Genomic DNA, 15,073 nt, shown 5'->3' with positions numbered 1-15,073 from the left:
TGTCTCGAAAAAAACAAAAATAATAATAATAATTATACACACACACACACACACACACACACACACACATATATATATATTAAAGAAATATATATATATTAAAGAAATATATATATATATAACATATATATATATATATATTAAAGAATATATATATATTAAAGAAACCAAAACCTTAGGTCATTCTCAGTCACAAGGAGTGGGAGTTTTGTTTGGATTCTGTTGTCTGACTTGGGTCTTTTGGGTTTTTTGTTCGGGTTTTTATTGCTGCTTGGTGAGTTTTGTTGTTTGTGGTGTTTTGAGATGGAGTCTCACTTTACAGAGACCAGACTGCCCCAAACTCATGGCAATCCTCCATCCCCAGTGCTGGGATTACAAGCATAAGCCACCAGGTCTGACTTTTTTCCTTTTTTCATTTGTTTTTTTGGAAACAGCTATCCAAGCCACCTTCCAACTCAAAATCCTCCCCACCTCTAGAATGCTACGGAATCAAACAGGCCTGTTTCTCCATGATAAACATACCAGCTCTTTCTACCTTTCCATTTTGCATTTCTTTTTGTTTCCTAGTGCTGTGCGTGTGTGTGTGTGTGTGTGTGTGTGTGTGTGTGTGTGTGTGTGTGTTTGTGTCCCAGGATGGAACTTAGGTTACCAGTCTTGGTGGCAAGCCCACTTACCCAAGGAGCCATCTCCACCATCTGACAGACCCTGTATTTAGTTTTCATTTGCTCTCTTCTACCTACTCTTCTTCTACTACTGCTATTACTTTGGGGAAGTTGTGGGAGTTTCTGAGAATTAAACATAGGCCTTATGCTTGTGAAGCGCATTCTACAGCAGAGAGCTACAGTCCCTGCCTTATTGATGGTAAAACCATTCCGGAGTCATTGATCTTGCTATCACTGAGTCACCTATTATTCTTTTTTAAGATGTTCTCTGTGGATTCCTATGCCCTTCCTTTAAAGCCCTACACCTGACACTATCATTATTTATCTCTTCATGTCTAATGTCCTCTTAACTGCATTATACATACTATCAAAAAAAAAAAAAAAAAAATTCTGAACATGCTGCTTTCTTTCCAGATCATGATGATCCAGTAGCTGTCAATATACTTACAGCCAGTTCACAACTCTTCCTTTTCTGATAAGTGAACTATCTCTAATCCACAGTGCCCTAACCATATCTGAGCAACTTGACCTTAAAAGGCACCTCACCTAAGTCAAACCAGTTTGAGGCAATTTTTGCCACAAGGGTATAAAATTCAGAATGAGATTTCAGGCTCTCAAGACAGGAGGTACAGGCTGGAGAGAAAACTCAAATATACTGTGGGTGCCAGCAGTACTGCACATCAGCCCTGACCACCTGAGTTCAGATACCCAGAACCCACATAAAAGGCAGACTCAGTAGTGCAAGCACCTACCTGTATGCCTAGCAACCCTCTACAAAAATAGGAAACTAGAGTTGGGAATCAGCTCACAGGTCAACTAGCTTGCTTATACAGAATCAAGAAACTATCTCTCTCTCTCTCTTTTTTCTTTTATTTTTAGGTTTTTGAGACAGGGTCTATGCAATTCTGACTATCCTGGAACTTGCTATATTACCAGGTTGGCCTCACAGAGATCCATCCAGCTGCCTCTGCCTCCTGAGTGCTGGGATTAAAACCATGTGCCATCATTATGCTCTGCCAAGAACCTGCCTTAAAGAATTCGAAAGGTGGGACTGACATCCAATGGCTGTCCTCAAAAACCACACTCCTTGACACACACATATATTCACACCTCCCTCCATACTCACTCTTTTACACACACACACACACACACACACACACACACACGTTTTTTAAAATATCCAAAAGTTGGTTTTTTTTTAAAGCCACATGCTACCTAGGTATGGTAGCCCTCACCAATCTCAACAGTTTGAGCCAGAGTTTGAAGCAAGGGCTCCACAGTAGGACCTATCTCAAAAAAGAGATTCAGAGGCCAGAAAGATGAAGAGGAGCTGAGATATAGTCAGTCATCTCTCCACAGTAAGAGATAGAAAAAGGGAAAAGCAGCTTAATGGCTGCCCAGACTGCAATTCTCAATATTTTTTCCCTTAAAACTATAGCTTCTTCCTAATCTACAAAATGAAAACTACCTCAGCAATTCAACAAATAGAGTAGAGTAATGGGTGTCAAATATTTAATACAGTATCTGGTACACAGTTAAACACTTGGAGAAGTACAAACCACTCTGTAGCAGAGACAATTTTCACAAAGATAAAGAATGAAACAGGCACTACAGAGAAATAGCAGGACCAGTTCAAGTTCCTGTCCCAATTCAAGTTCTTGATTCTGTATCCTGTAATAAAACGCCCTGCTTTCACTATACAAGTTTAGATGCCAGCTTCAGTTTCATCATTGTCACTGCAGGAATTTAAGAACTATGCTGTTTTTAAATGGATTCCCACATCCCACCAATGTAAATAAAATAAAACATGCTCCCAATATAACTACTGTATTTACCGTGGCATTTTGATCATTCCCATAAAATAAAGAAATAGAAACAAACAAGTGGCATCTGAGGCGTCCCACCACATCCCACCAGGCTTCCCTCTCACTGAGTCTCTACCTTCCTGGACTGTTGTCTGAGCTCTTCTCATCTTTAACACATTGCACCTGCCCCACCTTGGCCTCCTAACTTCACTAGAGTTTACCGGTAATTCAAGCAGAATTTCATTTGCTCAGAGACTTATCCACCCTAAAGAGAATATCCAACAATGAGAAAAAGTCAAAAAGTAGGCTTTCCATATTTCAAGTCTTAAAAACAACTTTTTTTTTCCCCAGACAAGGCTCTCTTGAAGGCCAGGTTAGTCTCAAACTAGAACTACACAGCCAAGGAAAACTTTGAACTTCTGACCCATCTTAATGCACTGTTAGGGTGGAACTTGTGACCTGCATGCACATTAAGCAAGCATTATACCAGCTAAACTACAATCCTAAAAGTCTTTGAAATTTGCATGATTGACTTCATCCTCCATTTGCTAATTAACATTACAATAATTAACTATAATTCTGCTACAATGGATTCTCACATAATCAACTGAGAATCACTATAGAAGCTACTGGGCGATAATGTCTATACACCCAGAATCACTGAAGGCAAAATTAAAACTTCTACTTTTGCTATATGCCTAGTAAAAGAAATTGAAATGTCTGGTTTCTGATTTCAGGCCAGACTCTCTAGTCAACATTGAAAGAAACTATCATTAATAGAAATTGCATCTTTCTACTGGTATTTCCACTAAGCTTAATTGGTGAAGAAAAACAAAAAAACCTCTTCCAACCAAAAAATAAGCCTCCTTTATTTCACAAAAAGTTAACAAAGTACTAAAAGGTGACCAGCTGAGTTAAAGCTTCTTGTAGCTTTGTCAAAAAATGTTAAGACATTTGAAAACGAGGAATATTCAAACCACAGCATAGATATAGTAATAAAAATGACTATCTATGCCCCTAAAGTTTTTTTCCCCACACTTACTAAACCTAGCAGAAATACCAGCTACACAGCTCTTGTAGAGACCCTGGGTACAGTGCTGAAGACATAATTCAGTGGTATAATGTTTGCCTAGTATGCACAGGGGCCTGAGCTCAACCCTCAGCTCTGAAATTAAATAAAAATTGAATATAATTTCCTATGTCTAATTTTCCAAGTACACACACACACACACACACACACACACACACACGCTTGTTTTTCAAATTTTACAAAGTCAGTTAAAACCTGAAGTCAGTATTTAATACTTAGCATCCTAAACTACTTAAGCATTTTATTGTTTAATAAACAGTCCTTACCACTCTGGCTGCTCTCTCCTGAGATTCACATTTCCTACAAAACCATGGTCCAGTAGGTACTTGAACAATGCCATAGCAAGCTGTTGGGAAACAAAAAAATATGTTTAAATTTAAAAACAAAATATTTATATTTGAAAACTAAAGCAAAACAATCTTTATAAACCTATCAACTACCTCTCACTTTTCAACAACTTGTCTTAAGAAATTATTTTAAATAGTGTTTAGTGGTTACTTAATAAAAAGTAAAATTATAATAAAATTTTAAAATTCAACCTTCCCAGCACTTGGAAGGCAGAGGCAGGTGGATGTCTCTGAATTTGAAGCCAGCCTGGTCTACAGAATGAGTTCCAGGGCAGCCAAGGATCCAGAAAAACCTGTCTCAAAATAAACAAATAAAAATAAAATTCAACCTTATGGGTTATTTCTGCTAAAGTCCAAAGTGTTTAGTGTGGTAGCACACAACTATAACCAGAAAACTCTACAGGCTAAAGCAAAATGACCATGAGTTTTAAGTCACTATGAACTGCATAGAAACTGTCTTTGGGCTGGAGAGATGGCTCAGCGATAAAACTTAACACAAGTTATGTACAGAATAAATCAGAAAATCATTAATTCATTCCTTTCCCTATAGGCTAAGTACCAATTGTTTTCTGTTGCTTTGAGATAGGATTGATTTCACTGACTATATTCTGTCTTAGCCTGACTATATCCTGTCTTAGCCTCTTAAAGTGCTGGGACTACAAGCACACAAACAACAAAAACAAATTAAAAACAAAAATAAGATGATCAACAGACAAAACAAAATATACTAAAATAAAATACTTTGTGGGTTGTGGGTTGCTAGGGTGTAGCTTAGCAGGTAGAATATAGCATTGCATAGCATGCATGAAGCTCTGTGTCATCTCCAGCACCACATAAATCCAGGCCTGTTGGAGCAAGACTATAATGCCAGCACTCAGGAAATAGAGGTAGGAGGATCACAAGTTGAAGGTCAACCACCACCACATAGCAATTCAAAGCCAGCCCAGGCTACTTGATACTGTATCAAGAGAATAAAGTGATAGTTTAGGACAGAGCACAAGCATGTTCAAGGACTGGAGTCTAATCCATACCAAAAAAAAAAAAAAAAAAAAAAAAAGAAATATCCAAAAAGGCAAATCAATAGACAAAGTTGTAGTTATCTAGATATGTGGGAACCAGGGAGAAACAGGAAATGACCTCTAATGGATCCAAGGTTTTTATTAGGGTGATGAAAGGATCTAAAACAGACTATGATAGTGTTTGTACAACTCTGTGACAATACTAGAAACCACTGGGCTATATACTCCAAACAGCTGAACTAAACAGTATGTAATTCTATCTTAATACAACTATTAAAAAGAAAACTAATATATATATATTTATATTGCATACCCACCAGGTATTCTCAGTCTCACATACCTAATTCACAGCCTCATTTTCAATAAAACTATTGTATTACATTATTTATTGTGTATGTAAGTTTCTACCACATACACATGTGGAAATCCACTTTCAGGAGTCTCTTCCTTCCCTCCACTCTGTAGATCCAAAGCCTGAACTCAAGTCATTAGGCTTGGCAACAGCAACTTAACTATCTCACCAGCCCAACCTAGTTTTGTCTTTTTAAGCTGGGCATGGTAGCACACAATGTAATCCCAGCACTCAGGAAGTGGAAAGAGGACAGGCTGGGTTACAGTGAAACCCTGTCTATAAAATCTGAGGGATATGGCTACTGCAGCAGCTCAATGGTAAAATATTTGCCTAACATGCACAAAATCCTGAGTTTGATCCTCAGCATACAAATGTGAGGAAAGAGAAGGTTTGATTTGATGTTTTGTTTAGCAACTTCAAAAAAAAAAAAAAGTTTTAGTTGGGCAGTAGTGACATAAACTTTTAATCCAGACCAGGTGGCCAGCCTGGTCTGCAGAGAATGCCAGGACAACCAGAGCTGCACAGAGAAACCCTACCTCAAGAAATAAAACCAAACCAATTTGTCCCATGTCTCCTGTGTGTGCTGTGGGGATGACTGTGTGCCTAGGTGAGCAGCAGAGGTCAGAGGACAACTTTCAGCAGTTCTCTCCTTCCACCATGAGTCTCAGCAATCAAATTGGGTAGGCATGGTGGCAGGTGCCTTTAACCCACTCAGCCACCTCACTAGCTGCAAAGGTTGGTTTTAATGTTCATGTTTAATTTGGTGAGATTTTCATATTTTGAGAATTTATAAACACATTCAACTTTTATTTTGCTCAGAAAAGACTTGAAAATGTTATAAAATAATGGGAAACAAAATAAAGTCAACAGAACTCTTTAATACCCAAAGCTAAACTTTGTTTTATTGTTGGGTCAAGAGTGTCACAAGCACAGGTTGGCCTCAAACTTGCTATGCAACCCCTGGAAGGGACTTGAGGTTTTTATCCTACAGAATACTGGGATTACAGGAATGTGCCATCATGCCAGGTTTACTTCAAGATAAAGTTTAAGTCCAGGGCTTTGTGTGTGCTACCAACCTGCTTCAATTGAACTATATACTTAATGGATCTTTAATTTGTAGTCCAGGCTGGCCTCAAACTCAAAAGAATCCTCCGGCCTGACCCAAGAGTTGTAATTACAGGCATAAGCCACCATGCCTAGGCTAATCTCTTTTAAACCTGTGTTAAGTATGTCTAAGTAAAAATATCCTATCAGTCAAAAAACAGCATCAGTGACTTGGGGGAGGGGTAGTAACACACATCTGCAATAATGTGGGAGGCAGAAAGATTTAGAGTTCAAGGCCTGCCTCATTAATATTCCCAACTTTGGGCTATATGAGACAATGTATCCAAAAAAAAGAAAAAAAAAAAAAAAAAAAGAAACAATATAAAGTCCAAAAACACTTTTATTTGGAAACACCTCTAGAAGGCAAAAGTTACTATTTAGATGTACATTTTCTGTGTTGACAAGAAAATATTTCATAACAAACATCAATTACCATCCAATTCATGAGCTATGCCTTGCCCCAAGACAGAAAAGCAGAAGGGAAAAAGTACTGGGAAAATATATTTAAATAAAGTGTAATAGGATATATGTATGAGAATGTCATAACCACCATTATTTGGTATCCCAACTAAAGACTGTAACACACACACAATTCAAACTAACAGAAATTATGTAAAATGTACTAACATACATCTTCACTCCTTTCTGCACTTATCTTAGCAAAGACTGGGAATTAGTGTCAATATGTAACTTTCTCCTTTAAAAGAAACCAGAAATAACCAAATGTTCCTGTTACCTTACGGTCTCAATATTATCATCACTTATCTAAATGTCCTAACTCTACCAGGGAATTCTTTTAAAGAATGAACTTTGGAGGCCAGGATCTGGCTCGGTTATCAGTGCTTGCCTATTATCACGGTATAGCCCAGAAATAGTGCATGCCTGAAATTCCAACACCGGGAAGGTGAAGCTTGAGTATTGGGAGTTCAAGGTCACCCTGGGCTAACTGAAACTCTTTCAAAAATTCCAGGAATGATAGTACTTGCCTTTAACCCGATCACCCTGGAGGCAGAAGCAGGCAGATCTCAGAGCCTGTGTCCTGCCGGGGCTCACACCTACAATTCCCATACTTGAGAGGCAGAAGAACTGTTGCCGTGTCTGCATCCTGCCTGGGCTACATAGCAAGTCCCAGGCAGTACACATCCTTCCTTAATTGAAACACTCCAGAGGCAGAGGCAGAGGCAGGAGGATCTCTGATCTCGAGGTCAGTATGGGCTACAGAGCCAAGTTCTAGGACAACCAAGGCTACTGAGACAACCCTGTCTACAAAACAAACAAAAAAGTCCACAACCCTTCCACCACTCAGTTTTAGCTTGGGGAATGGGAAGGGTGGGTCTGCTGGAGACTGCACAGTGAGTCACCAAACACGTTGCCTACTCTTTCCTCCTGGATCGCCTAACAACTTGAAATGGACAGTGAGAAACTTCAAAAACCAGAAAAACATCCTCAAGAGTTCCCCAGCTTTTCTGGGGGAGGGAGTGTGGGGGGGAGGGGACCCAAAACATTCACCCAATGATAACATCCAAAACTAAACTAAACCTCCCGAGTCTGCGGGGGGCACCCCAACCACGTCCAGGCTGTGCTGCGTCAGCTCAGGTCGGCTCGGCCCAGGCACCCCCTCAGGGACACCCTCCACTGACTTCGCAGAAGCACCCAGTGGCCAGAGAGCTCGGGGTGCAGCAGGCAGGGCCCACCTTCCCTCTCTCCCTAACTCTTAAGAGGCAGGTTGTCCCACACCACAGGAAGTCTCCTCCTGACACACCGCGGCAGGCCGGAGCTGGCAGGGGAGGGGGAGGAGGCCTCCGGTGCTCAAAGCCACCCCGCCGTCACGGCGACTCCGACGCGGGGTCGCACGCTCCCACCCTACCCTGGCGCAGGACGCGGCTGCCGCAGGCTCTGCGGACCCGGCCCGGACACGGGCGGCCACCAAATGACACTTGAGTGATCGCCGAATCACATGACAGCCCGGGCCACACGCACTTTTCTCCCACAGGCCGAGGCACGGCCCGCGCCCGCGGCGACCTCGCCGGGCTCCCGCGGTCTGCGCGCGGGGCGGGGCGGCGGGCGGGCCGGGGGAGGGGCGGCGGTGGCAGTTGCCGCCGGGGGAGGGGGGGAGCGGTGACGGTTGGGAGCGGGCCGGTTCGGCCCGGCGGGCGGTTGGGTGTTTACCTTGATGCACCGCGACGCTGCAGCCGTGCCCGTCGCAATAAACCAGCGGGTTCTCGGCCCAGCCTCTCTCGTCTGAGCAAACGCAACAGCCTCCAATCATTTCCTTCATACTATGGGAGACCTCGTCCTCCAGTGACACGGGCCGGTCGCTAGAGACCATCTAAGAGGGAGTTGGGGGGGACCATTAACAAACACAAGCAAGCCACCAAGAGCTCCCCACACGCAGCCCCCCGCGCCCGCCCGCCCGCCCGCCCGCCAGCCCGACCGATCGTCCCCGGCCCGGTCCCCGCCCGCCCGCTCGCCCGCCCGCTCGGCCGCTCGCTCACTCGGGCTTTGCCGCTCAGTCACTCACGTTCCGCACAGGAGTCAGGAGCCATGTCCTTGCAGACTCCCCCCACCTCCCCGCCACCGCCTCCTCCTCCTCCTCCTCCTCCGCGGCGTCCTCCCTCCCCACCTCCACCCGGCCGCTAACGCCGCCGCCCGAGGAGGGCACACATAATCAAGCAGGCCTCCGCACAGGCGCACTGGGGGGCTCCCGCTGGGCCCGGGGCGGCGAGGGAGGGGAAGGGGCTGCGCTTCCTCCTCCGAGCGAGCGTCACCCGGCGTACGCGTCGGCCCGCCCTGCGGCCGGCGTGAGGGAGGCGGCCCGGAGAGGCGAGGCCTGCGTGCGCGCCGCCGCGTCCCCTGGCCCCTGCCTACCTCCAGGCTTTCCCCTCCCCCGCACCGCTCGGCGGCGCCGAGGTGTGCGGAGGTGGGGGACGAGCGGAGCCGGCTGCTCAGCGCGGCCGGAGTGAGTCTACCGGAGGGCTCTGGGACGCGCGAGGGCCGGGACGTTGGGCGGCCCTCGCGGGCGCGGGGCGCGCAAGAGGAAGAAGCCGCGGTGCGGTGCGGTGGGGTGGGGTGGGGGCCGGCGCCGCCCCCGGGGCGGCTCGTGGCGCTGGGAACCTACCTGAAGGCCTGTGCCTCGAGAACTGGCCCGCGGGTAACAATGGTTGGGAGAGGGTGCCAGCTTCCATGAAGGGTGTAATGAAGCATGGCTTCCTGCAGTTGGCCGCGCTAACTTCACAGGACTGTCGCAGCTTCGCCACCCATTAAATTCACGTCCTGGATTCTTCCCAAAGTTCACCCAGTGGAAGTGTTACCAGATCTACCGCCCACTTACGCACCATCTTGGCCCCCGTGGCAAGTGACAGTGCAGCACACAGACAGGCAAAAAGCCTGTGTTTGGGCTATATTGTGAGCGGGAGCCCCAAGACTGCATTGTAGCTTGGTAGGTATACAAATGGTTGGTGGCATTAGCAACGTGATCTGGAAAAATGCAGCTGTAGGACGAAGGAACCCACGTTCTAGCCTGTCACCGAAGAATAACAGCATAAGAGTGTGGTGCCCAGTTTTGATTGAAGATTCCTCTGATCTAGCTTGATTTTCAAAATTTACCTTTCCAAATGTGATGTCATTTAAATTGGAAAAATATGGGAGCTTCCTCCCATACACAAATAGAATATAGATTAGATTAGACCAACGTGAGCAGATTAATTAGCTAGATACTGAGTAGTTTTTAAGCTACCAAAAAAACAAACAAACAAAAAAAAAAAACTATTTCCCTAATCCTTTCTCCATGTACACCCAATATTGATTTTAAGCAAAAAGTGTTCATTCACTAAAGTTTAGCATGAAATGGGAATTATGGATAGATTGTTTAAATGACAAACAGTTCCAAGGCAACTGCATGGCTTTCAGTTAATTACAAGTACAAAGAGGTTTATTAGAAATTAACAATATAATGTGGTCTGGAAAATGCACTTACATGATGCTAAAATGCCCCAAGTTCTAAGCACTTCCCAGAAAATACATTAACTTTAAAAATGTTCAAAAAAGATAATGTGGCTGTTCTTTTTCTATTTCAAAATAATTGCTAAAAGTCTAAGAATAGTAATAGATACAGCACAATGCAAACAAGTATCAATGGGCAGATATATTCAAAAGCTTTGTGAGATCCAAACTAACGGGGAATTTACCAAAGCTTGTGATACACAGTGTACTCTAAAGACACAAAACTGGAGATTCGCTTTTAATATTAATACATTTAGAAGTGGTGACTACAGATTAGTAAAATGACATTTTTAGGATTTGGTAATAAATTTCTGGAACTATAATGATGCTCTTAACATAACTATGACGTGTACAAAGCTAGGGCAGCATTCAAACAGAAGTATACTGTTTTAACTGTACCAAACATTTTACCTTTACCCTTATACAAAGAAGATCAGTTCATTGTGTAATTCCTGTTCTGCCTTATAATGTAGACTAATTTTAGTGCAAATCAGTGTGGAACTTCCCAGACACTGAAGTCAAGCCTTAATGCACTGAATAATTTAAAAATACATTGATTTTATTTTTAACGCATTGGAGCTTAGTTCTTGTGATGGAACTAATGTGTATGAAAAGAAGGATAAGTATCTTACCTCATTCTTTAGTACCCAATACATGTAGGTAAATACTTGCTCTTCAAAACAAAAAACAAAAAAACCTGTCATTTTTATGAAGTTTTGACATTTACAAAAAAAAATGGAAAACTGTGTTTAAAAAAATGGAAAGATGCATAGTTTTATACCAGGTTTATATATAAATAATAGTATTCAAAGCAGAAATTGTGTGAAAGATGCATAGATGCATACATGTTGACACACTAGAATTTAAAACTGATTTTTAACACTCTATAATGGTGAGTCATAATAAGGAAAATCACTAGGAATTATAGGGCATTTAGTTTTTACTCAAGTACCAGATATTGTTGTGTATACAATATTTGATATATTTCTATAATCTATCAAGTACAAAGGAAGAATAGCAGACAGAATAAAGCAGCTCAAATATGCAGTGAATTATTCACTAAGCAAATATTTACTGAACACTCATTGTGTACCAGAAACTCCTGGAATATAGCAGAAACAAAACTGTATTGGTCCTTTATGAGTTATGTAGAGTCTCATACTGCAGACACATATAATAAAAATATTTAGCTAACTATGCTAATCCTCTAGCCTCAGAATGGGTACAACTTGGAATTGCCATAATTGCTAAAGTTCAAGTACATTTTTAAAAAATAGTGATACAAATTAAGTTGCCATGTGACGGACAGAATATCTTTCTAGAACAGAACTTCAATATCAGTGTTATCATTTAAATCCAATTCCATATTTCCCAAATACTCACATACATCTTGTACCTGTAGGAAAAAACGAAAAGCCTATTGTCTGGAATATTCCACACATAGTAGTGTCTAACATGGTACTGGCTCATCTATTTTCTCTAAACTAATCATCTGAGGCAAACCACAAAAAACTCAAGTAAAGTATTTTATGATGTAACCTCTAACCCTACCATAATGGGAAAATGTATTTTCACTCAATGGTAATATATCTTCTTACAATTTTCTTTGGTCTCAAGCCTAGACACCAACTTTTCAAATTTTCTTTTCCATAATCATTTACCTAAGTGGATTCTATGAAATAAATATTTAAAGTTGTACTTGGTTCCTAGGTTATCCTTATTCGTATTTGTGTCCTTTTTAAACTATAGTTTTATTGCCTTCTGTCTATTAGAACTATTATTCTAAGATTATTTTCTGTAATAAGGCATAAAAACTAAGGCATATTTCTATACCATTGGGAATATTTTTATAGTAGTAACACTATACTTTCCATAGCTGGCTTCTTCACTTTGCTATATTGCCCTTACGAATAAATTAGCTGGACAACTTAAAAAAAAAAAATAGTAATCCAATTCCTTATGATCCACATATACTTTCAGATAAAATTTGAGTAAAAAGTTATTGTATTCATTTGATACCTAAACTTTTACCTGTCTTGTGAAAAGTTTTATCACAAATATATATATATATGTATACACTTTATCATATGTATATATACATATATGTGTGTATACTATTTTAATTAAAATAAGTTTTGAAACTTGTTTTTCACAGTAAGTAGCTCTTATGTCTTTATCGATGCATACCCTAGACATGGCACCCTTATGTATCATATCTTCAAATTTTATTAAAGGAAGTTCTTTTTAATTATGCTTTCAGTTGAAATTCTGTTAATGACTTTTGCAAGGTTCCACCTAATGAGCCATGGTAGTCTTCCTTGATAATTTTTTTTTTTCTCATCTTAGTCCTTACCAAGGGCCTAGCAAGTACCCTGGAAGTAGTAAGACTACAGAAACATTTGTCTAACATTCAACATTGGTGTTGAAAAAGATGAGTGAAGTCTGAAATTTATTCTTCAGAATAAAGCAAGTCTTTATTTTGCATATACAATCAAAGTTAAATTTCTAATGATTAACAAAATTTTTCCAACTCAGTATCTTCAAAGGTTTCTGATAGTTAAAATTAATATACTAGACATGAAAAGTGGGCATATTAGAATTTTTCTAGTATATTGTACAAGATAATGAGTTCCATTATGGTATATTCATACATCTATATGCTTTCCTCATATTGACTCCCCATTACCGTCTCTAGTCCCCTCTGCCCCTCCCCCACCCCTCCCCTGGTCATCTTCCTCTTACCAAACAGTCCCCTTCTGTTTTCCTGTCCTTTTTGTTTTTTAATCTAGATGCAGAATATCAAGGAAAAGATGCACTTTTTCTCTTTCTGAGCCTGTTAGAGTCTGTATTTACCAAATGACTTAAAACTGTCTCCATTTGAATATCCACCTTTTCACATAAAAGTCACAACTGTATTTGCAGAAGTCTCTTAGAATCAATTATAATTAATATTATTTTTAGATGCATGTAACTTTTGAAAGAGAGGTGATTCTCAAATTTAAATCTAGTTATCTAAATCTTAAATATTTTCAAAGACCAAAATTAAGCATCTTTAAGAGTTTGCCTTACTTAACCTTGTCTTTCGCTTCAGAGATGTTTCTTTTACTATAAAATAAATATTAATAAAAATGTAATACCCTTACATTTTTACATTTTGGGAGATAAAGGGCCACATAATATCCAGTAGGGGAAAAACTGTTTCTAGAATGCCTTTAGATCTTGTGGATGCTACATAGCCTTACACATACAGAGCTGTACTTTTTCCTGTGACACAACACTTGAGACTGACTTTTCAGGTGCCATCAATGTAATGTAGGGTCCATTTCCCATTTTTTACTGGCATTGAACATTTGCATCTCAGTTATAATTAAAGTGATTAAAGTGACATATTCTGCTGTCATTTTATAGGACACGATAAGATTATGTACGTGAAAGATTTTCAGTATGTAAAGAGGAAAATCAGTTTTGGAAATGGAAGAGTCCTTAAAGAAAGGAGACATATCTGCAACTGAAAAAAAAAAAAAAAAAAAAAGGAAAGGAAGAGAAGAGAAGAAAAGAACAAATTAAGCTGAATTGCTAAATAGTATTTGAACCAAAGAAGGTCACTTTTTAAGATTTAAATGTTTTCCTCTGTGAAAGGGGCCACTGCTTCCTAAATCCAGAAACAAGCCCAGGAATATGTTAATTAAGTGCATTGTGTCCCAGAAAGAATGAGTTTGACAAATTCATTTTTATTCCTTCAATTAATAAACTGTTTGTCTAGCCATCTAAGATTTTAAAATCAATAATGTGTATATTTGCCATTGTACAGTAACAGTGCCAAGGACCAACATGACCCCATAGGGGGAATCTTATGAAGCTTAACATTCCTAGTGAATTAAACACACAAGCCTCAGATCGTTTTGTCAGTCTTACTTTACTGTGGAGTTGAGAGCCAGAATGTAGGGAATTTTTATGTGGTGGCACTTTACCACAATTAAAAAAGCAATCATCTTTGACCAAGCAGAGAAGGGAAATATGACATAATATTAAAGAAAGGTTTCACAAAGACTGACCAGAGACTTGTCCCTCTCTGTCCCCACCCCCACTCTTTTTTTTTCCTGTCCATTTGTTGTTTTTCTCACAAGTACATTCTGAGATATTTTTTTTTTCTATAAAGGAGACAAAAACACCTAAAATAGTAAAAGATGTAAAGAAGATTCATCTTCAGCTATCAGCTACACAACAGATAAACTTGCAAAGCTATTCTAAATATTCAAAGGCTTATAAATAAAAATGTAAATTGAATAGGGGATAAGTGTGAAACAGACTGAACAGACTGAAAATACTTAATTTTCCACCTCAAATTTCTCCTGTTCCAACCTTCTCATAGTTATACTTTAAGTGACTTCTTAAAATTTCTCCCTGTGCCTCAAAATAAGTTAATATTTTTCAGGAGGAAATGCAGCTTTAGAAGAAGACCTGTAAAATCAAAGTGTTCAGATGCAAACTACTTCTATAGCATTTCAAATGCAAAATTACAACGTTTGCTACCTTTAACTGACGCTTAAGGGGTCTTTTCAGCGTGCTATTTACGACATCATCTGTTAACTTCTTTTTCTAATTCAAAACTCTTGCCAAATGATGTCTTCATGATGACGTGTAAATATAATATTCCATCAGAGATCAATTCTAATTGGTTTTTTAAAATCC

General features: G+C 40.3%; 1 protein-coding gene across 11 annotated transcripts in view; it reads right to left on the bottom strand.

The window, feature by feature from the left end:
• Mllt10 (MLLT10 histone lysine methyltransferase DOT1L cofactor) overlaps positions 1-9,406 on the bottom strand; it is a 137,855-nt gene extending 128,449 nt beyond the window's left edge. For 3 of the 11 annotated variants that reach the window (XM_034509680.2, XM_076939549.1, XM_076939551.1), the window contains exons 1-3: positions 8,875-8,971; positions 8,549-8,708; positions 3,824-3,903 (exon numbers count right to left, since the gene is read on the bottom strand). In XM_034509680.2, the coding sequence (XP_034365571.1) occupies positions 3,824-3,903; positions 8,549-8,708 (240 nt within the window). In that variant the 5' untranslated portion in view covers positions 8,875-8,971. Of the gene's footprint in view, positions 1-3,823; positions 3,906-8,246; positions 8,421-8,548; positions 8,709-8,874; positions 8,976-9,002; positions 9,164-9,247 lie in introns of those variants that run through there. The other 8 variants (XM_076939547.1, XM_076939550.1, XM_076939552.1 and 5 more) reach the window with 6 other exon arrangements.
• Between the last annotated feature and the right edge of the window lie 5,667 nt (positions 9,407-15,073).

Source organism: Arvicanthis niloticus, chromosome 8, assembly GCF_011762505.2.
Source record: "Arvicanthis niloticus isolate mArvNil1 chromosome 8, mArvNil1.pat.X, whole genome shotgun sequence".
In the NCBI taxonomy this organism is placed as follows: domain Eukaryota; kingdom Metazoa; phylum Chordata; class Mammalia; order Rodentia; family Muridae; genus Arvicanthis; species Arvicanthis niloticus.
This window is presented reverse-complemented; position numbering and strand designations above follow the sequence as displayed.